Source organism: Saccostrea echinata, unplaced genomic scaffold, assembly GCF_033153115.1.
Source record: "Saccostrea echinata isolate AGI-Se365-2 ecotype Australia unplaced genomic scaffold, CSIRO_AGI_Sech_v1 ptg000001l, whole genome shotgun sequence".
NCBI classification, from domain to species: domain Eukaryota; kingdom Metazoa; phylum Mollusca; class Bivalvia; order Ostreida; family Ostreidae; genus Saccostrea; species Saccostrea echinata.
The window spans coordinates 16,919,284-16,943,335 of record NW_026889750.1 but is presented as its reverse complement, the minus strand read 5'-3'; the positions used below and the strand labels follow the sequence as shown (position 1 = coordinate 16,943,335).

The 24,052-nt window shown below is 33.3% G+C and overlaps 3 protein-coding genes across 4 annotated transcripts in view; 2 read left to right on the top strand and 1 right to left on the bottom strand.

Annotated features, from left to right (window-relative positions):
* The window catches only part of LOC133186115 (lipopolysaccharide-induced tumor necrosis factor-alpha factor homolog), a 197,062-nt gene that overhangs the window by 128,630 nt on the left and 44,380 nt on the right, over window positions 1–24,052 (top strand). The window lies entirely within an intron of this gene.
* LOC133186126 (large ribosomal subunit protein eL32-like) overlaps window positions 1–24,052 on the top strand; it is a 256,634-nt gene that overhangs the window by 221,820 nt on the left and 10,762 nt on the right. The window lies entirely within an intron of this gene.
* LOC133186091 (leucine-rich repeat protein SHOC-2-like) lies at window positions 1,609–22,465 on the bottom strand. The gene is made up of 17 exons (XM_061321375.1): window positions 21,388–22,465; window positions 17,694–17,810; window positions 12,346–12,414; window positions 11,039–11,068; window positions 10,652–10,837; window positions 10,280–10,375; window positions 9,627–9,747; window positions 9,403–9,511; window positions 8,869–8,962; window positions 8,628–8,732; window positions 8,392–8,506; window positions 5,791–5,915; window positions 5,520–5,607; window positions 5,218–5,287; window positions 4,960–5,027; window positions 4,543–4,712; window positions 1,609–4,297 (listed from the first exon to the last, which is right to left on the bottom strand). Exons 1-17 carry the CDS (start codon window positions 21,580–21,582, stop codon window positions 4,262–4,264), a joined length of 1,794 nt encoding a protein of 597 aa, XP_061177359.1. The 5' UTR covers window positions 21,583–22,465; the 3' UTR covers window positions 1,609–4,261.

Sequence of the window (24,052 nt, the reverse complement as noted above, 5' to 3'; positions counted from 1 at the left end):
GTGCTTTTACTGAAATCAGAAACTGTAGGAGGAATAATCAGATTTGTCTTTTCTTTTTTATGCCCTCGTAAAAGATTGGGGGTAATAGTTTCTGTCTGTTTATCTGTTTGTCCGCAAAAACTTTACCCTTGCCCATAACTTTTCTTTGGTTGGAGTTATGACTTTCATATTTCACATGTGTATTCCTTGTGACAAGACCTTTCTTTTGGGTACCAACATTTTTAACCTCTTGACCTTGGAGTTTGACTAACTTTTGCAAAATATCATCAACCTTGGCCACAATTTTTGAACGGTTGGTGCTTGGGCTTTTATACTTGACAAGTGTATTCCTTGTGACAAGACCTTCCCTTGAGTACCAACAATTTTGATCTCTTGACTTTGGAGTTTGACCTTCTTTTGAAAAACGATAACCTTTGCCATAACTTTTGAACGGTTGGTGCTAGGGCTTTCGTATATCACATGAGTATTCCTTGTGACAAGTACTTCCCTTATGTATCAACACTATTGACCCCTTGACCTTGACCTGCTTTTGAAAAAAATAAACCTTGGCCATAACTATTGAACGGTTGGTTCTAGGACTTTCATAGTTCACAAATGTATTCCTTGTGACAAGACCTTTCTTTGCGTACCAACAATTTTGATCTTTTGGCCCTTGGCGTTTGACTTGCATTTCTTTGCCATAATTTGCAATACAGGGGCATCAGTGTTTAACAAACACATCTTGTATTTTGGTAAAGCTAGCAGTACCATTCATTTTAGAACTTAAAAATTGATAATTAGAATAGTCCACTGTAGTGGTTGCATTAAAAATGTTCACAGTCAATATATATTCAGTGGAAAAGCCCTTTCAGGTTCGATACAGCTTAAATATTAATATTCAAGGGTTCCAAAAGATATCATTGATAACCCACCCACATAAGTATTTTAACAAATACACATTCAAGGAGATCCTTTACAGGCTACTGTTTCACTTAAACATTTGGAATATACAGCATGAGGCAAACAGTTGCATCTGTATCATCTAGGCAAGTCTGGAGTAGTTTTCATTACCACAGATGAATCTGAATCTAGAGAACCTTGTCACATATCAAAAAGTTCTTAAATAGCATCCAAAGCAAATATGGTAGCATTTACCTAGATGTTAAATCAAATTAAGACTTAAAATTACGTCAGTAAAGACCTCCACATTGTCAATCATCTGACTATAAAGTTGATATAGCATTCTAAGCTTTTGTGATTGTATGCATTCTATGATGCATCATCCGTGAAAGTGTTTACAGCTACCGGTACTTGGGAATGGAATTGCTCTATAAAAAACCTAGCTGCACCTGGGATGCCTTCTCCAGTGAGGTATACCCGTATATGGAGTGTATGGACAGTAACCAAGACTCTGACTTGTAGGAATATTCTCCCACTAAGTGGACTTTGAATTATCCCCCCCCCCCCCCACACACACAAACACATTGCCTCAATTTTCAAGAATTACTCTCAAAATTGCCTCAATTTTTAAGATTTACTCCAAACGATGCCTCAATTTTGAAGAATTACTCTCAGCATTGTCTCAATTTAATGTCGTTCCTGGGATTCAAAAAGGAATAAGACTAAAGGTGGAGAGATAAAAGTTTTTTAACAAATCACATACAACATTTCCATATAACCGCATCAAGTAAGCTTTCCAAAAAATCAAGCTCAAGGTTTCAAAAAGGTTTATATTAAGACTTTGTAAGGAAAGAACACATTCTTCTTAGCAACAGAATTATCAATGAAATGTTATTTGTATCATTTGAATGCTTTGCTGACATACACTTAATTAAACAACCAGTCTTGAAGGTGGGCTTATATAAGAATTTTCTACTTCTTTGGAGATTATAAAAAATGTAGATAGAATGCACCAAATTCAGCCCAAAGTCCTGTTTTTGTTGCACACAAGCAGTAATAATATTTAGTTCTAAACATACTACACTCATACAACTTCATCTAAGCACAAATACAATGTTTAGACAGACATTTTAAATTAAACTGAAATGAAAGGTAAATATATAGATATAATAATTACATCATGGACAAGACTATACTGCATATGAAAAATCTGAGTCCTTTGCAGATCCTTGTTCACATTCTTTCCACACATATCCTAACTATTCTTGACTTCAAATATTGAAGATAAGACAAAGGTAGATAACTCTCTCTTAACTTCTATAACAACAGATAATCATGATCAACAATAAAAAAACATAAAAAAGGGAACATAAAACAGTTTAATTTATTCATGAAGTGATAAATCTGAAAGAACTTTAGTTTTCCTAAGAGGACCTATGCCCTCCCCACTCCCATACTTGGGTATGGTCTTAACATGGGGTCTTTGAAATCCTGCATGGAACAAAGCATACAGAGATAAGCAATTCTGGATTGCATCCTAACCATTACAAAAGGCTCAAGTGCTTAAATGGTCACCCTAGTACAGCATGACATAATTGGCTATACAGTCAAACCTTATTAACTTGAACTCTATGGGGCTGAGAAAAAAACTTTGAGGATTCGAGAACTTGACCTTAAAATACATACAGAAAAAAAGCTATTGGGACTTCCAAATCACTCTGACATATCTAGAGTATTCCACATATCAGTACCCATCATACTGAAGTTTAACTGTATATGATTTACTGCTCCAACCCAAAACTATGTAACGTTCACAATTCTGAAAGAGGGAACTACCTATTTATTATTGTGATACATCAAGTTTGTCTGAAAAAGTTTGAGTAAAAAAGATTTTTAAATAATGAATGTCCATCGAAGGGCCTTCAACAAGGACCTATGACTCATGAACTTCAAGATTTTGATACATGTTGAACATGCAAATACATGTAGTTGGTATTGCTGCAATTTTTTTAAAATACCTTTTTGACTGAGCTGAAATGGACCTAAATGATATCCTTAAAGTCACTGAAGCATGAAGTATTTTGGTAGAATGCACATCCCAGTCAGACAGGACTGCACCACCTTAAAGTATGGTCTGGATACTAAGCCATGAATAAAAGACATTTTGTTTGATGTGTTCCTACTGATCGATCAAAACTGCCCCACCTGATAATTTTTTCAGTACTTTAATTTTTGAATTCTTTTTTTCCCTTCCTTTTGGGAAAATACAGATTGACAGAATTGTTTTTAAACTTTTTCTTTATGGCTGCAACTTGCAAACATCTAAACTACAAGTACCTCAATGAAGTTTTAGTAAGAATCATGGAGTCCCTTAATAAATGTGTAAATATACAATATCAATGCGTTACTAGATAAATCGAAGAAAAAAAAACCAACCTATTTAACTTGAAAAATATGGGTCAGATTACATCAAACAAAATTTTTTTAATTATGGCCCTATGGTGTGCCAGGCTGGAAACAGACCTGCTGACTTTAACCAGAATCACTGAAACATAAAAAGAAGGCCAGATTCTGAAGCATCTCTAGATATGCAATAGGTGCAAGTTTGGTTTGAATACCAGATAAGGTGGGCCAAAAAAATATAGACAGATGGATGGTCATATACTGACAGACCTAGTGATTCTGGAATACCCTTTACAACTGTGTTGTGAGGGTTTTTAAACAGGAGGAAGTTACTGCTATATTCAACCCTCTTAATGGTCTTAGTCTGAAGAACAATATACTATGAATGACTAAATCTGTAAAATAGTAAAATATTCAGACACAAGCTACAGACAAGAATATAAACTTGTAACGTTCTCCTTTAACGTAGCCATAATTTATCACAGTAATATGAACATGACTTCTAGAACACACACTAAAATAAACAAACATCCTGTAGTGACAAAAATTAATATATAGTCCAATGGCATTAAACAGTTCAATGTGTACAAAAATTGTTTATTATGCCTAAAAACAAAAATGACATAAAATTGTAAGGAAATGCTGAATTGCTCTTGTAACGGCATGGAATCAGGCAAATGATTTGATTACATCTATATTGGGTATGCCAGGATGACTTGGAAGCATTCTCATTTGAATTAAAAGCAAGAACAAAAACCAGTCAATTGAATTTCCCATACGGCTCCACGGAGATATTTGTCTTTACTTCGGTCATCTCAACATCTCAAAAGAATTGACATCTGTCGTGATTGTCAGCTGGATTTCCATTGTCAACATGTGACTAAAACGACCAACCTTCCACTTCCGTCAACATGAAGATGAAGCCAACACCTCCCGTTTATAACTGGACGATGAGAAAATGAGGGACATGACTCGGTAGTCATATTGGACAAAATGGACTTTGAATTCGTAAATACTGAAATTTAAAATAAAAGTACATTAGAAAAAAAAATCTGAATTTTTTTTTTATCTTTTGTGGGATGTTTTTCCCCTAAAAATACTTAAGATTAAATTTGGAAAATTTTACTTTGAAATTTTCTTTAATTTCAACTGTGAAGAATTGATTGAATGATAAAATTGACCATTAATGCAAATTTTGGTGATAATACATAATACAATATCTTGCAAAAGATGAATAGCTTTATAGATGTAGACAGTCACCTGGATAACAAGAGAAGGTCCTTTGGCAACAATTTCTGGTGGAATCTGACTAAGAGGGCAGTTTTCTATGCTCATGATTTGAAGATTGCTGCAGAGAACCAGTTCATAGGGAAGGCTATGGAGCTCCTGGTTGTCGTTGATGTATAGAGATTCCAGATTCTCCAACGTTCCTAAAACATGTGGTCATACAATCAATACATGTATTGTAGAGAGATTTCAGACTCTCCACCTAAAAACATGGTCATACGACTAGTGTGTGAGGATTCCTCAACTACAATCTACACATCTAGAGTACTTTCATACATCATGTGGTCAAACAAAGAGGAATTATTGTCAGAATGAAATTCAGCTTGAATTAACTTTTTCAATCTTCTTCAAACTTCAGAACAGTAGAGTTGTATGTTAAACAATGTATACCTATTTCAGCAGGAAGAGATGTCAAATTATTTTCCCCAGCACCAAGGTATTCTAGTTTGGACAGGCATCTAAGAAAAATCACACAAGAATTATTCATCTAGATGTACATGTACCATACATTGTTTCATTGAAATGACACAAAAACAACAAATGATCAAAATCAAATAATATTTGCAGAATGTATCTAGACATGGTCAAAACTTTAACCCAAGTTTTCTTGAAAGGATAAAGATGTTTATAAGTATAGAGGACATTTACCCGATGGCACGAGGCAGACTGGTCAGTTGATTTGACTGGACAACGAGTCGTGTCAGCTCCTGTAACTGTCCTGTAAATTAACAGGACATACAAATTTTTTATCCACATTCCTGCATGTTACATCCAAGATTTCTAGTATATGTTTATATCTGCAGCTTTAGTATTTTAGATGTTTTTGTCAGAATATGCTTTTTTTGAGAAAACATAAAAGTTCAGTATATGAAAAAAAAAAAGAAAAAAGATCAGTTTTCTTTTTTAAATTACAGGGGAAAAAAAGATCATGATCATTCATTAAATGTTACCTATTTCTTGAGGTAGTGATTCTAGTTTGTTTTCTTCCAAATCAAGCACTCTCAGTTTCTTTAGATTTCCAATGCTGGATGGTAGACGCTAAAGAAATCAAGTTTACAAATAATTTAAGATAAATACGTATGTGTCATTTGTTTGAAGGAGGTAACAGTGTTTGAGAAGTATCAAAAGTAATTTTTGAGGGTGTAATTCAGCAATCAATTCTCATGTTGTAAAACAAAGCCATAGAATAATATACCTGTGTTTGTTTAAATGGTTACATACCTTTAATAAGTTATTACTAAGAATAAGGACCTCTAATTTTTCTAAATTTTGTATATCTTCTGGAACTCGTGTCAGCTGATTTGTTCCCAAGTTTAATTCTGTCATATTGGACCAGCTACCAATATCTGTTAATATACATAAAAGTCAAATATAATTAATCATTTACAGAAGAGTTTGACTGAAATTGGTCAAGTGATTCTTAAGAAGTTGAAAATGTGAAAGGCTTATGCAGAATGCACCCTGCATGGTGACAGATAAAAACACACAGCAATAGGTCACCAGAGTGACTAAGGTGACCTAAAAACAGAAACCGAACAGAAATTTCATTACAAACTTATCTAAGACAAAAGTTACTCATTTCAAAGCAATAAATTCAGAGTATCTTAAAATGCATTCTATTATATATATAGTATCACTAGTGTTCCATGACATATGTGTCACTAGAAACAAATTTAAAAAGGAAGAACACATGAAAGAAAAACTGTGCAGAAAAGCTTCACTGAACCTCTGGCTCCAAGTGAATTAATAATAACTGAATATATATATTTTTTTGATAAATTTGACAAGTCCCATAAATGTAACTTTTTTCCTATGGACCTGAAAAAGCTGGCCACAAGAAAAATTTACCCAAAGGACACTACAAGTCCCATAAATAAAACAATTACTAAGGAGATCATATATTACAGGTCTTAAAACTTAACACTTATCCAAGGTGTAGTCATATAAATGATTTAGATGACCAATGAATCAAACAAATGAACACTTAAACCAATGGATCCTAAACACCAGGCTTATAATCTGTCACTAAGACTAACTTTATAATCCTACACGGCAAAACCCTATAACCTGTCAAAAGGCCTACCCCCAGGCCTTATAACCTGTCATGAGGATTTATCTTGTGATCCTACAAACCAGGCCTTATTACCTGTCATGAGGATTTATCTTGTGATCCTACAAACCAGGCCTTATTACCTGTCATGAGGATTTATCTTGTGATCCTACAAACCAGGCCTTATTACCTGTCATGAGGATTTATCTTGTGATCCTACAAACCAGGCCTTATTACCTGTCATGAGGATTTACCTACTAGTCATCCTACATACCAGGCCTTATTACCTGTCATGAGGATTTACCTACTAGTCATCTTACATACCAGGCCTTATTACCTGTCATGAGGATTTACCTACTAGTCATCCTACATACCAGGCCTTATTACCTGTCATGAGGATTTACCTACTAGTCATCTTACATACCAGGCCTTATTACCTGTCATGAGGATTTACCTACCAGTCATCTTACATACCAGGCCTTATTACCTGTCATGAGGAGTTACCTACTAGTCATCCTACAAACCAGGCCTTATTACCTGTCATGAGGATTTACCTACTAGTCATCCTACATATCAGGCCTTATTACCTGTCATGAGGATTTACCTACTAGTCATCTTACATACCAGGCCTTATTACCTGTCATGAGGATTTACCTACTAGTCATCTTACATACCAGGCCTTATTACCTGTCATGAGGATTTACCTACTAGTCATCTTACATACCAGGCATTATTACCTGTCATGAGGATTTACCTAGTGTTCTAAAACACCATGCCTTATAACCTGTCACAAGCCCTAAACCAGGACTTATAACCTGTCCTGAGGATTTACTTAAAACCTTGTGATCAAACTCACCAACCCTTATAACGTGTCAGGAAGATTTACCAAGTGATCCTACACACCATGCCTTGTAACCTGTCGCAAGACCATAACCTGTCAGGAGGATTTACCTAGTGATCCTACACACCAGGCAGGGATCGACATTAACGGTTGTCCGATTGCTCGGGGCAAGTAAATTCTCAGTACGGGCAAGTGAAACTGCTGATGTACTTGTCCGATCGGGCAAGTGAATATTTGATATATTTTTTAAATCTTACATTAGTTTATAAACAAAACAATAATTTGAACATTTGATTTCTACCAGGAATATATGACATTCTTTTTGTAGTCGGAAATTCCTCGGTAGCGCCGTTTATTCAAAAATCGGGTTCGTTATTCCATTTTTCTTTCTGGGTAGTTGACAAAACTGACTTCTTAACATTCTTATTATGAAATATGATATTTAAAAATAGCTCACTTATTTACTCACAAAACATAAAGAAAACCAGTTATTCTCGGCACACGATGTATTCTGATTAGGATATTTATGTTTTAAAACATGGCCAATGTTTTTCTTTAGCGTGGCTTCAGTTTTTCAGGGGGGAAAAATCTAAATTCACAAAAAGATCATTAAGAAAATAATTTTCAAAAATATGAATTTTATTTAAAAGGAGATATTGCTGCATGGCAGTGTGAGTTTACAAGTATTTAAAATGTAGCATCACCTGCACATCAAGATATTTTTCTGGCACTTAACTTGCCAAATATAAAAAAAAAAATATCTCACTTTATTTACAATAATAAATTAAGTTATCGGTTTCCCTTCTTTCTAAATTTTGGGCAACCAAGTTTTGTATTCGGACTAGTGAAAGTTTGAGTTCACTTGCCCAAAGGGCAAGTGAATCTGTAAGTTGATGTCTATCCCTGCCAGGTCTTATAACCTGTGACTTACCTAATGGCAAGAATGTCAGCTGATTATCTTTCATATTAAGCTTTGTCAGACTTGATGCTCGGGAGAAGATCCCAAGTGGAATTTTATTGATCTGATTGTGTTCCATGTTGAGATTCTATGAAATTAAAAAAAAAAATTCTATATAATGAATAATTAATACACAACAATCAAAACTGTTTGCTAGCATCAACTTATATCATAATCAGATATATTTTGTATATATTACTTTATCTTACATAAACAGAACAAAATTGTGCTGGGCCTCCACTTGGGTATGACTGAAATGCATTTCTGGACAGCGTAATGTAGCGTAAGCCAGTCAAACTAGATAACAGTCCCTCCTACAACATGAAAGCAGAGACTTATATACTTATTTAATTATTGATGTATATTTCTATCATATTACACTTAATGATTTCCAATATGTGAATTAAATGTCAATATCTACATTATATCTTATCTAAATCATTTACTTACGGGAAGCTGTCCAATATTATTTCCTTCGACGTTGAACTCCTCCATAATGACACAGTTAGCCAGGCTCTTTGGGATGCTCGTTAACCTGTTATACCTGTCAATGGAGTGCATTGTTTCAGACAAAAAAAAGGATAACCTGTGAACAGAGTGTAATCTTATAACATATAACAAAGGATAACCTGTTATACCTCTTACCAGTATTATTTTTTAGCCATATATAACATAGGATAATCTTTTATCTAACACAGAAGGTCACCTGCAGGAATAACACAACAGAAGTATCCTCAACTTACATTATCATCCTGACTAGTAATTAATCTTAAGACGGGCTTACGATAATAAACACACCACCTTCATAATGAGATCTCGAGACGTTAATGAAAATTTTGATGAATAAGATTCAGTGTGGTTTTGAAGAAGTTGAAAATATTCAAGCTTACAGGCAACAACATGCACATACGGTAGTTATTCACTTGAATGTCTAAGATTATAAACTCCAGACCTGTAATGTTGCCAATGTTCTTTTTCTCATACCTCAGTCCAAGTCTGGAAAGTGACTTGAGGTTTCCAATAGATTCCGGTATGTCTAAGAGTTCATTGTGCTGTAGATCTAAGGAATTTAGCATCACACAGTTTCCAATCTCTGAAAAAAACCATTATGTGGTCATCATATTTTACTTTCTTAATACACAAAACTCATAAATCATTGAGTATAAAAGAACATCTTTCTCTCAAATACATTGTTTTAAAATTCTAACCTTCAGGTAAGTGTTCCAGATGATTGTGGGAAATGTCGAATGTGAGCAAATTCACAAGCTGGCCAATACCTTGTGGCAATTTAGATATCTTATTTTCTCGCAAGCTAAATATGGTAAGTTTCTACAAAATTAATGAATAGAATCCTTTTAAAAAAATGATCATTCATTGTACCTTCAATAAGTTTTCATGACTTGTCCACACTTTTAACAGTTGCAAACAATGATAAACATTTTTCAAATAATATTTTCCAACAGGGGTCCTAGAAAATTAATTTTCCACTTTTATTGACTTATCATTCATACAGAATCCTTTTAAAAAATTGATCATTCATTGTACCTTCAATAAGTTTTCATAACTTGTCCACACTTTTTACAGTTGCAAACAATGATAAACATTTTTCAAATAATATTTTCCAACAGAGGTCCTAGAAAATTAATTTTCCACTTTTATTGACTTATCATTCATACAAATTTCCATAACAACCTTGTGATTATTTACTATTTTCTACAACTGATTTAGTATTTTTACAAGCTCTTCTCAAATTTCTTTCATGTCGATTTCATCAAGGTTTGATTCCATTTTTTACTGGCCACCTTCTTCTGACTCCTGAATTCTTGTAAAAACGGGATTAAAACTTGCAAAAAAAACTTACTGTTAAATTTCTAATGGCTTCCTCCACATGCTTGATTCGATTAAATCGAAGAAAAAGCGTTGTTAAGGATCTAAGATTATACACCACTTCTGGAATCTGTAAGAAATTCATTCATGAGAAAATTTCAATTCCTGTTAAAGAAATAATATTACCAATTTTATCAAATTTGCTGAAAGTACACATATCTTTGTACAAATTACTGTTAAACACAATATTTTTCTTTTATTTTTCCTGTCAGAATACTAATAAATATTTAGAATGCTAATAAATATTTCTGATTTCTTGTCATTGTTCTTCTTCACAGCCTGTCTACCAAACATTTTTTTTTTTACAATAAGATCAACACATTTCACCAATAATACAAAATCTGACCTCATTGAGTCTGTTGTGTCGTAGATCCAGCACTCGGAGATGCTTGAGATTTTGAAGAGTGTCTGGAAGGGTAGTTAACGAGTTTTCACTTAATCCCAGCTTCGTCAAATTTGTCAAAGCTCCAATCTCCGGGGGCAATGTGGCCAGCTTATTCCCATACAGGTAAAATTCTTGTAACTGTGACAACTACATGTTTAAAGAAAAATAAATCATTTAATGCAAGCACACATAATTTTTTAATAGCAACATAAATGCTTTTATACAGAAGTTCATTTGAATGAAAAAGTAGCTTTACTTCACTCTATAATAAAAAATACATGTGACCTATGATAGTCATTTAATGCCATCTTGGGATAAAACTTTACTAAAAGAAAATTAGTAACTCACGTCTTTAACTGTATTTGGTATCACAGTAATCTAGAAGAAATATTGTATGATTAGAATTATTACAGCACATCATATAGTAAATATTTCATATCATAGCAGGCATTTTAATGCTACCCACACATCTGAAAACTATGTATAACTATGCAATAAATACTTCTGAACTTGACCTTTCACCTTTTGACCTCACTATCAATAGGGGTCTTGTAAAGGGAGCTGTGATATAAAATTTCATTGGAAAATCTCAAAGACTTTTAAAGATACAGTCTGGAAACGAAAGTGTTCCATACAAACAGAATGTATGAATGTCTCACCTTTCCCTTTTCACCTAAAAAATCAAAAGGGGACTTCTTTATGAGGAGTTGTGATATTAAATTTTATTGAAAAAATTTCAAAGGGGTCTTCTTTAGGCAAAAGGAGCTGTAATATAAAATTTCATTGCAAAAACGCAAAGGAAATGAAAATGGTACACACAAACAGAATGTAAAATTTATGACCTTGACCTTTTGACCTCAAAATTAATAGGAGTCTTCTTTAGGCCAGAGGAAGTTCTGATGTCAAATAACATTTAATAGAAAGCACAATAAAAGCTTCGGTTATCTTGGTAATATTATTTGCAATGTAAAAAATTCTGACCTTGACCTTTTGACCTCAAAATCAAAAGGGTTCTTCTTTAAGTAAAGCTCAAAGGCTTTTTAAAATAACAAAAGTGTTACACACAAACAGAATGTATGAATTTATGACCTTCACCTTTGACCTCAAAATCAATATGAGCCTTCTTTAGGCCATAGGGAGTTTGTGGTATAAAATTTCATTGCAAAAGCCCAAAGGTTTCTTGAGATGTAATCTGGAAACAAAAGTGTTTCACAGTGAGTATGACAGACAGATGGATAGATGGATGGATACAGATCAAAATTACTATCCCCCCACTTTTAGTGAAAGTGGGGGACATATCAACTTTCAAGACCAACTTTAAAAAAAAAAATAAATCACAATTTTTGTCAAGAATTTGTAGAAAGCTAAGTAATCACACAGCTTTGACATCACGAAGTTTGGAAAAAATAAAACAATATCTGTTTTGATTCTTCGCATGAATATGAATATCATATTGAAGCATTTTGAATAAAAGAATCCCTGTATGACAGCTTATGACTGCAAATTTATGCATGCAGACAAAAATGCGGTCGACAAAAATGGATCATAATATAAACTCTCTGTATCATTCTTCAGATTAGTCATTTTTAATTTAGAAGAGCACTTGAGAATATCATTGTAAGAGCTTGGCATACTAGTAATATATAGAATGTCACCTGGGATTTGCTAAGATCCAAACGAGTTGCTTCCTCTTCTTTGCACTTTTTGAATTCTTTAGCCACATCCTACAATTTAAATTTAATAAATAGTTTATCAGGAAATCCTTTAATTTAAATTGCTGTGCATTGCTTATATGTCCCTTTACCTCTTATATATATACCTCAGCGCCAAGTTAAAAGTTTCTCATAGTGAACCTCTAGCATGCTGTAGTAATCCAATACAGTAAAACTAAATTATCGCAAAGTCCTGGGGACCTGTGTTATTTCGCTATATTCGTAATTCCTAATATTCATATAACGAACAATTAAAAAACATTTTGCTAATTTAATGGGCTTTCAAGGTGAATAAAAAATACAGTAAAAAAACCTGTTTATTCCGACATGCAATGGGATACAAATGAACAGGGTTTCGGATTGCAGTGTAAAGATCATTGAATATAGCAAAGTGGGAATGAAAATATTGTAATTCACAGTGAAACAAACTGCATAAATGTCAGATTAGACAGTTTTTACTGTACTTGTAATTTTCTTATGATCAAAATTAGGGCTGTCACGGTTCCCAGAAATATCCAAAAACCGCGGTCCAAGTTGTTTGGTTCCAGTTCCATTTTTCCAGATTTCGGTCCGGGTCTGGTTTATATATTAGAATATGTTTTACACAAAAAATGGCATTGAACTCAAAAGAATGATGACAATAACAGTGATAAACAAACATCACAGATAAATAAACATCACAGCTGAATTGTACTTCATTCCATGACAAAACACTTGTCACGAAAGGATTAGATAACTATCAAATCAAGGAAGAATGGTCAGACTGTAGCTAATACACAGCAAAATGTGCCACGTACGTATCACGTACGTTAAACGTATGTGATACGTATGCGACTTCTCGTACGTATCACATGAAAAAAGCACCACGTACGTTAAACGTACGATTTCACACGTATGAATATCATGCGTGACACATACGTTAAACATACGTATTGACTACCATACGTTACACACACGTTGCACACGTAGGTTATTCATACGGTTCACGTATGAATAACGTATGTGTGCAACGTGTGTGTAATGCATGTTTTAAGAAACATGCGTTTAACGCGTTTGTTAAATAAACTGCTCATATGATATATGTATAAGTTCCATACATTGAACTTTTTTTTTCACATACTGTAAACAAAGGTTAAACAAAAATGATTCAATTCATGCATTTGACATAATTTTCTTCAAAGGCTTATTTTCTTTTCATCTGTTGAATGATCCACATTTTGAAGGTACATATTTGGATATCCTTCACCTCAAATTTCCTGATCCTTATTGCTCTTAAGGCAATCACAACAAAAGACATATTCAAATCTAAGCCAAATTTAATGTTGAATTTTTTAACATCAATCTATTCTTCTGCATTTCTCTTTTATCTGTAAAGAAAAAGAAAATATTAAATGAATTTGCATAAGGAAAAACACAATTTTTTGATCGATATTATTTTCCACATATAACTCCTGGTTGATTCCCTATAGAACTAAAATATAGAGTCGAATAACTACATTTTTTTTAATATTAATAATCTTAGTCATTTAAACTAGACTTTTCACAATCCTCAAGTATCTACCTTATAATTCTCTACTTGACAAATTTAAAATTGAAGTATTGCAAGTGAACTCACTTGTTCATCATAGTTATGAAATTAGTTTGTTTGCTTTAAACTCAGGAGGAGCATTATATAGATTTTCAATGAATCGATACATAATAACACTATATAATAACACTATATGATCAATGAAGCCTTACCCTAACACCTGAATCACTTAAATTACCCTGGGGCCATGAATTTCATAATTTTAGTAGAAGACTCAATGCTTATTACAATCATGCTAACAGTTTTTTCTTGATGTCCAGGTTTAAAGAAATTGCATTAATTTTGCATTAATCTTGATGGTTTTAGCTCCATCCCTTAGGCCCCAGGGGGAGCAGGGACCATGAAATTCACTATTTTTGTTTCCATTCAACCACAGATGCGATACAAAACTTGATCCCCAATTGTGGCCCCTCCCTACCCCTGAGGTTCATGATTTGAACAAAATTGAATCTACACTACCTGATGATGCTTCCATGTTAACATGACTAATCATGGCTTTTCTGTTCTTGAGAAGAAGATTTTTTCCTATATATTCTTATGTAAAACTTTGATCCCCCATTATGGTCCAACCCTATCCCCAGGGGATCATGATTTCAACAAACTTGAATTGACACAACCTGAGGATGCTTCCATTTCAAAATGACTATTCATGGCTTTCCTATTCTTGAGAAGAAGTTTTTTCCTATGTATTCCTATGTAAAATATTGATCCCCCATTCTGGCCCCTCCCTACCCCTGGGGGTCATGATTTGAACAAACTTGAATCTACACTACCTGATGATGCTTCCTTATCAATATGACTAAACAAGGCTTTGCTGCTCTTGAGAAGAAGATTCTTAAAGATTTTTTCTTATATATTCCTATGTAAAACTTTGATCCCCCATTGTGGCCCCAACCTACCCCCGGGGCTCATGATTTAAACAAATTTGAATTTACACTTTGACATACAAGGTTTCCTATAAGTTTCAACTTTTTTTGGTCCAGTGGTTCTTGAGAAGAAGATTTTTAAAACATCCCACTAAATTTTCACTATTTCTTAATTATCTCCCCTTTAATGAGGGTGTGGCCCTTTATTTGAACAAACTTGAATCCCCTTTACCCAAGAATGGTTTCTGGCAAGTTTGGTTGAAATAGGGCCAGTGGTTCTGGAGAAGAAGTCGAAAATGTGAAAAGTTTACAGACAGACGGACAGCTAGACAGACAGACTACAGACAAAATGTGATCAGAAAAGCTCACTTGAGCTTTCAGCTCAGGTGAGCTAAAAACAGATAGCAATAGGTCATGGCTGACTCAGGTTACCTAATTAGTTAAAAACATTTTTTTCTTTTTTTTTTTTTTCTTTTTTTTTTTTTTTTGTGATTTACATGTAAGTGAGCTCATGCAGGTGCAAATATTGCTTATCACAGATATAAATACAACTGTAAAATTTTAGACATAACCATATGTCTGACAATTAAATTCTATATAATAATAATAATAGAACTTACCCTCAGCATTAATCTTTCATAGCTTGGCATGGACCTATATGTTTTTGTGTCTGTTCAAAGTGTATACTTTTTGTCCTTGAGATAAAAAAAAATATGCATTTCAGACTTGTAAAGCAAAACAAACAAGATGAAAAATTACTTATTTTACTAATAACATTTAACATTTTCTCCTCTTGTGATTGAAATGTAATGCACATCATTACATGATATATGTAATTGCAAGTTTAAAAGCAATGGGATCAGAAAATCTGATTTCTTTTTAAAGAGTATTACCATAATGCTGGTTAAACTTTCAGAATCTGTTTTTGAAGCCCAGACTTGGCATTTATAGGTGTTTATATAGGAGACGTCAGAGCTTCAGCCACCATCCTGGAGTGCACATTTAAAATCACATAAAAAAAATCACAATCTCAAAATACATTATTTATATTCATAAGGACTGTATGAAAAAGACATCTGAAAAATAAGTGTTACACCCTGATTGCCCTAAAAGATAATTTATATTTCCTCTACATGTTTTGTAAAGAAATACATTGGGTCACTCAGGGTGGAACTTTTTCCATCAAGGGTTTTATTTGCATCTTATTGGTAGGCTAAAAAAAATCAGTTACAATAAATATTTTTTATAACAGTATGTTTTAAACCTCACCTGAATTTTGATATAATGTGCCAGTGCTGACCAAGACAGCTGATTGCGTCAATATTTTCTTACTTAGTTTACATTACGTTATACACTAAAATAAAAGAAACACGCCCGTTAGTTTACATGCAACACAGTCTGAAATATAAAGTAATTAAATAACTGTTGATGTTATATATTCCTCACCGTTATACTAGCCCTCCAGACACTGTCTTGCAAACATCAGACTTCTTACCAGTGACGTCACCAGTAACGTAAATAATAATTGGCGGTGAAAATTCCGGAACGTATATTTTACATATTTTAGTATTATGCGGACGCTACCTACTGTATAATTATTTAATATCTATTTAGGTGAATTCCATTTGAGTTTTGTTGTGAAATTATCGTGATTTTCTTTATTTTTTAATTCAGCTTTTGCTCCTGAATTTGGAATGATTATATCTACCGATGATCGAGTTCAATTTTATGTGCCTCTACCGATATCCGATATACACATTACGAGATTGGTATACTTGTAAAGTTGTATGTAGACTATGTTTTACTGCTCTAAGAGTAAACTATACATCAATGCGAACTGATTACTCCATGTCAGACATGCAAGTGGACGTAAGGTAAACAATGTGAAATAAATTGGAACATTAAAGACGCAAAACACGCACAACAAGTCAACAACGCACACACCTGTGAGCTTTCAGAGGTGATTGGGTTTTAACCATCGATCATGATATGATATTATTTTTTGAAAAAAAATAGTTTAATTTTTAAAAATATATTACGGTATAATGATTAAAATCCATGCAACCTATGATCTAGGGTCCCGTTTTAAGAGGGATTTTATACTTAGACCAAGATCAAATATGTATAATGTATGGTTTATAATACACATATAAACCATGTGTTTATTAACGTATGTGTAACGTATGGTTGACAATACATATGTAAACCACACGTTCATTAACGTACGTGTAACATGTGGTTGACAATACACATGTAAACCATGCGTTTATAAACGTACGTGTAACGTGTGGTAGCACATACCATATGTTACACGTACGTGAAACGTACATAACACATACGTGTATTCCAACCGCACGTTTCACGTACGTTATGTGAAACGTATGTTGTCACACGCACATTATCCATACGTTGTACCACGTATGTGTAACATGCGGTTGGAATACACGTGTGTGTTACGTACGTTTCATGTGCGTGTAACATATGGTATGTGCTACCACACGTTACACATACGTGGCACAATTAGCTGTGTATTCAGCCTAGTCGTCCTGAACACCAATGTCAAGACATTAACATGGATAGGATTTGTTTTCAAGGTGAATACATGTATAACGTAACAAATCAAGAATTTTTGTTAAATTCATGAAATTAAGGTTTAAAATAGAGGTAAATAACCGAACCGAAAAACCCAAAACCGAACTGAAAACTTACAGAACCGACCTGATCCGAAAAAATTTGGAACCGTGACAGCCCTATTCAAAATCAATTCTCATTTTTTTCTTATTTTCAAAGCACCTGACCACAATGCAGAGGGTACAAGGCACTAGTTTAAGACTCACCAGCTCCGGTTTGTGTTGGCGTTGTTTGGGTTTACGGGGCTTATGTTGTTCCCCCTTATCTTGGATTACCACTCCTTTCCTCTGATCTGCAATCATTGCAGTACTGCCTTTCTTTTCCTGAAACATGAAACACAGATCATTAATATAACTAAAAATTAAACCATCCTAAATACTCCGTAAATTGGATGTTTTCTGTCAACTAAACACTTGTATTTTGGCTATATTGTCGTTAAAATAAAACAAACTCACACACACAAAAAAACACACAATAATGAAAAATCTTCATTGAATAGATTAGAAAGAGACACTTTAGTAATGGTAATTTTTCGAATTTTTTTTTGTCCAAAAATGTCAGACCCCTGAAGATTACAAATCACATAAATATGATACAATCTTCTCATCTCTGCAATACGTTATAAATTACATCATGACTGATCTCTAAACTGTTCTAGTTTTATGATAATTGGCCAATATTTCATGCTACATTTCAATAATTCTAATAGAGGACAGCATCTGGTCTAAACTTTAATGACATACATATATATTATTATATTGGTTGACTGATAGTGATGCTTATTACACATTTCCCTTTTTCAGATCAAGGGCTAATAGCCAAGTCAGTAAGTGCACTCAAATAAACAAGTTTTCTATCAAATTCAATGTAAATTCAAAAGCCTCAAAGTAGAGAATAGTCAAGAGGACTCTTTACATAGGTAATGAAAGCATGAATTCTGTACTTTTTGTTTTAAAATTAAATGATCATCTTTTGCTTTGCTTTTTGTGGGTCACCCTCTATGTCATATAAACATGAAAGTGCAATGCATGAAATTATCATATAACACTGATCTACACTTGTTTACCATGCAATATTTAACCCCCCCCCCCCCCATTTTCTTCAATCCATTTTCTCAAATAGTTCATCACTGTGATGTCATATTATATTATCGTGACATCATATTGTTATGACAAATGAAATGTAAGATTTTAATATGAAGGTTTACACTAGGAAAACAACTAGGGATTGTATATATTATCAATTTATGGCAAACATTGCTTTTATGGAGATATTAAATTTTCCAGACATTATTTTTTTTCAGGGTTTTCTGTCTGTTCATCTTTCTGAGTTTCTGTTGACTTTCTGTCTACATGTTTTGACCAAACTCAAAACTCTGGGATGCTTTAGGCTTGAATTAACTCAAATCAAATAGTTGTTTCCCATGACATAATGATGTATCATGCCTAAACCGAGTCACATTTCAAAGGTCAAGGCCATTGGAATGGGGGATAGGAAAAACATCTATTTTGACCAAAAATGAAAAAAAAACAAAAATAAATAAATATATACATTACTAAAATGTAGTCACTGCTTGAAATTGGACAAAAAGTCAAACCTTGTTATCTCACACTCGATGGGGCCGAGAAAAAACTTTTGAGATATCCAAGGATATGAGATATCCAGTGTAAAATACTTTTTAAGAATAAGTGGTTGGGACTTCCAAAAAACCACTTCAACATATCCATGGTATTCGAGATATCATCAGTGTTCAAGATACCGAAGTTCAACTGTTACAGTATACATGATTTATTGGTAGAGTATACATATTATATTTTTTTTTTCTAAAAAAAAAAATATCTACTCTAAAATCAACAATTTTCAAGGGGTTTAATTTTTGTTTTTTTTCATGGTACTAAGTGACTCATGAATTCAAGTCCTCTACAAATCGAACCATAAAAATTTGACCCCACAAAAATAAATGATTTTACAGAATGTAAAAGTAAGAGTTTTTCCGGCAATGTATAGTGAAAGTCATGCATTTTCTTAAAAAAATATATGCAGTAATACTGAAGAATGTACATGTGTGTAGTTCCTAATGTACTTCTAACGAAAGTGCCTTTCATACTGAGTGTACATGTATTAAATATTTCCTACATGACACCACACAGCACTTATCTTTTAATCACTGTGAGTAATACAAGTATCTGGTATGGTTGTAGCAAAGCACAATTGTGAAGTGATTTTAATAGTCAACAGTCACACGTTAAACAAGTAATCAAAGAATACAAAGCTCACCTCCATAAATGTTACCTATAAGTAAGGCAAAATCTTATACTTTAACTGAATGTTCAGTAATATAATTTTATCAATAGTTTTGACTATAAATAGGTGTTGTCCGTGCATATGTTTATTTTCTATAATCAGAAGATTAGAATTGCTTTATGCTGATGTCTCTCAGGAATACCTGAAAATTCCAAACTGGGTAAAAAATTCCATTCCATTCCATTTGCATATACATGTATTTGGTATTTGGTTCATACAATATGCCTTTTATTAAACATAAAAATTAAGTCACTACAAGAACTTAACCAATTGCATTAGTAAGCATCTCTATAGGAATCTGGTAAATGAAGGTCAGATCTGAAGCAAATCTGGTACTGTGCATACCTAGGTACATCATCCATGCAAATTTAGTCTTCATAGGGCTTATAGTTACTTGGAAATGGACCTGCTCCAAGAATTTTGTCCTGGTTACTCAACAGGAAAATGCCAGTCAGATCCAGCATCTGAAGCATGTCTGATATCCTTACTGGAATCTCTCATGCATGTTTGGTCTTCATCTAGCTTATAGTTACCTGGGAATGAACCAGATCAAAAAAACTTTAACCTGGTCATTCATCTAAAAAATGTAGGTCAGATCCAGAAGCAAGTCTAGAATTGTGCATCCCCATATGCATCAACCATGCAGCTTTCATCATAATCAGGGCTGCAAGTAACATTTAAAACCTTAGGAGCCATGTTGGTCCCTAACTTTATGAGTTTTACTAGCCAGCATTGCTGATATTTGAGGTCCAAGATTTTCTGTCCTTTAGTAAAAAAAAAATTCTCAATGGTTTCATATCATCTCTGATAAGTATACTTCCAGTCCACAGTCTTTCATTTTTTCTGTGAATATTGGAATTCCATGTATTCCTCCACTTTAAGACAGCTCACAGTCATAGCGTTCACAAGATTTGGGGTTTAAAAAGGTTTCGTAGGTAGAAAACAGTAAAAATTATATTTGAGGTTCTTAAAAAATTATGGTAAACTGGAGGTGGTTTGAAGAAAACTTATTTCTAATGAGGAAATTCTAAGTTTATGTGTAACATTTCTAGGAATGTCATCTCCATAATATACCCCATTTCTTCCATTAAAATCTGAAGTTTGTTTAACCTGCATATAAACAATTATATAAATCACTGAAGTTAAAACATGTTTAAAATACAGTCAAACCTCTTTATCTTGAACTCAACGGGACCGAGGAAAAACTTCAAGATATCTGAAAATTCAAGATATCAAGAGTAAAATACTGAAAGAATAAGTGGTTGGGACTTCCAAATCACTTTGACATATCCATGGTATTCAAGATATCAGTGTTCAAGATATCGAAGTTCAACCATTGTCTATTAATTCTCATAGAATTCAATATCATAAATATGATTCAAACTAATATTTCATTGGTAATTTACACATGCACACAAAGACATAATACCAATAAGTATAAATAAACATGCATATCTTGTTTATAATCCATTAAATGCCTCCCAAATTTTCCTATACTCTCACAGATTTTTAAGCTGGAAAGATTTTGATCAAGTGTCCAAAATTTTACACATCTCCTCTCTCTAAAAAGACACCAATAAAATGATAAATACTCACATGTTTGCTTCCCTCTTTTGGATCACTTAATGAAACAGTGTCATCAATACAAGTCTCTAGCATGTCTCTAGCATAGTCATCTGATTCAACATTTGTAGCACCCCCTGCTCCCAGATATGGAGGATTCTCCATTAAATCATGATTTGCCATTCTTGCTGCAGCTGTCGAGTTCCCTTGTTTTGGTCTACGCGACATACTTTGTCCCAAAAATCTGAGAGAATGCACATCTACACATCAACAGTTTGTGTTTCTCGATCCATGCAACCAGAGTGAAAAGAATCATTTTAGTCTCGTGTCAATGTTACTTAAAAAGTAATATTGGTGCGACAGGCTGAGCCGATCTATCAATTCATGTTACAAGAAACTTCTCAGTTTTAACATTTGTCCTCCTTGTGCAGCTTGGTGAACAAAATAAACAGGAAATTTCCTGAAATTTCGTTTTTTTTCAAAATTGTAAAAATGGCAGCAATTCTAAGTGATAGTATGCTAAAAATCCACAAAATTCTTGACAAAACATTAACTCATGCTAATCTATGTTATTCTCTTGAATACAGCGATCAACAGTTTTCAACAATCAAATGATATAAGTGATTTATCATTATATCAACTCTAACGTTTCATGTTCACAGATTCGTCTTCATAATCTGAGGGACTCTTGTTTTTCTCTCTTTTGCTCGTTCTGTAAATGATTTGTTTATAATCAGACAATGTTCGACTCGATTGTCAAGATCGCCAAAATAAATCAGTTCCGTTATAATGAGAACAGTTATCAGATGGATTTCCAAACAAAACAATTATTTCCTGAAAAACTGCACATGATCTCTTCTTATATGAAGTCATCCATTGATAACGAAAGCGAGGCTTGACACACTTTCGTCTTGGCTGACAGAAAATGAAAACAGAAATGTTATATGTTGTTTTGAAAGCTTATTCTGTGGTTATGCGGTCGTCTTTAGATTTGAGCAAATATAAACAAGCTTGTTGCTAGTCAGCAAATAAAAATCTCTTTGCATACAATGCATTATAAATTACAACTTCTCATAATTACGAATAGATTTTAGACCCTTGTTTGTAGCAGCAAAACAGTATACAGTTCCAAATGCGCGAAGCAGGTGCGCAGAAATTGAATTGAGAGCACTAAAAAATGGGATGAGTCTTGCTGATCAGTCTACAGAAATCTACGCAGTGTTTCGTGAAAATATGTGCCTAACACAAATTTCTATATATGTATATTACAGATATAAAGGAAACACTTTTTGTTACCTGTCTAGCACCTTTTACTATAAGAATTATTATATAACAAAGGGTTTCAACAAATACGAGAGACTTAGGGACAGTTTGTGGAGTTTTACAAGCTGAGATTTATAATTATATGCGAATTTATGGAAATACATTTTAAATATTGTTTTAAATATTTACCTATACAACTTTACAGTAGTTATTGTAATTATTTTTTTTCCTTAACCCAAAACTAGTGTCTGTTTCTCTAAATGGTATTTAGCAGTACCCGAGAAACTTCCTTTTTCCGGTCAAATCTTACAGCGAAGGTGCATATTTATTTATTTTCTATAAATCCCTAATAATCACCGTACTGGTGTAAAAGCACATCAAAACATTTACACCTGACTAATGAGAATAGCAAGTAAACTTCAATAACTGAAGATATGTATAATTATCATTTCTGTTGATAAATATTAATCAAATTGACAGTTGATGTAGGAGCATAGAACGGCTTATCCTGTAGGCCTAATTTGAACAAGAATAAATTTGGTTGAAAGTATGTTATTGTCGTTTTTAACATGTACATAGTATTTCTTTTAAGAACAAAACCTGTTATTACCAAAGAGAGGTGTTTGAAAATTAATTGTGAACTTTAAAATTCGTGTTTGTAGTAAGAGAAAATTCGGATTATTGAAATGTTTATTCGTTATCACAGTAATCTCGCTGCTTTACGCTTCATTGTTTAATTAGCCACTGTTAAAAAAGCGAAAAATGACTGCAATTTTTGGAAGGGTTGTATGCCATGTAAATTGGAGTTTGATAACTAAGAATAAGTATACTACTGGGGGGGGGGTGTTAAACTTTTAGTATAGAAACGAATGCTGGAGATCTATAAACTATTCTTGAAGTGAAAAGGCACTGCAGTAAACATTCACCTATTTGTAAATGTATATGCATTCCAACCTTTAAACAACAGTGGTCCTACTTTTTGACCACCCCTTTACTATAAAAAGAAGGGATTTTTTGAAGTGTTTCCCTTTATTTCAAAGTAAAGGGTTAGAGATCAATTGTAACAGGCTTTGGGTTGAGGTTTATGACAAATCTCTGTGGACCTTACAACAATTAAATTTGATATTTTTTATTTCAAAGTGGCATTTTTATCAATTGAAATGGTCAATTTGGCTGGTAGCCGGTTCTTAGGGAAAACACAGTTTTCACTCCATTTTGGAAATGGGACCTGAGCCCTTGGAATTGGGAATTTAACTACATTTGATAACTTACTCACTGGAAAATTATATTGGCTTTAGACAATTCTAAGGAAAAAACACAAATGATGACTAAATTTGTTTAATTAATTATTAATCAGAGATTAGATCTACATTAACAAACTGTCAGTCATCAACAGGACCATGTTTCTTAAAATTTTAGTCATTTTATTGATTTA

Coding starts and splice junctions, on each gene's coding strand:
- LOC133186091 (XM_061321375.1), bottom strand. CDS start 21,582: ATGTCGCGTAGACCAAAACAAGGGAACTCGACAGCTGCAGCAAGAATG. Junction 11,069..12,345: donor TGGATCTTAGCAAATCCCAG/GTGACATTCTAT, acceptor TATTTCTTCTAG/ATTACTGTGATACCAAATAC. Junction 9,512..9,626: donor TCTGGAACACTTACCTGAAG/GTTAGAATTTTA, acceptor GGTTTTTTTCAG/AGATTGGAAACTGTGTGATG.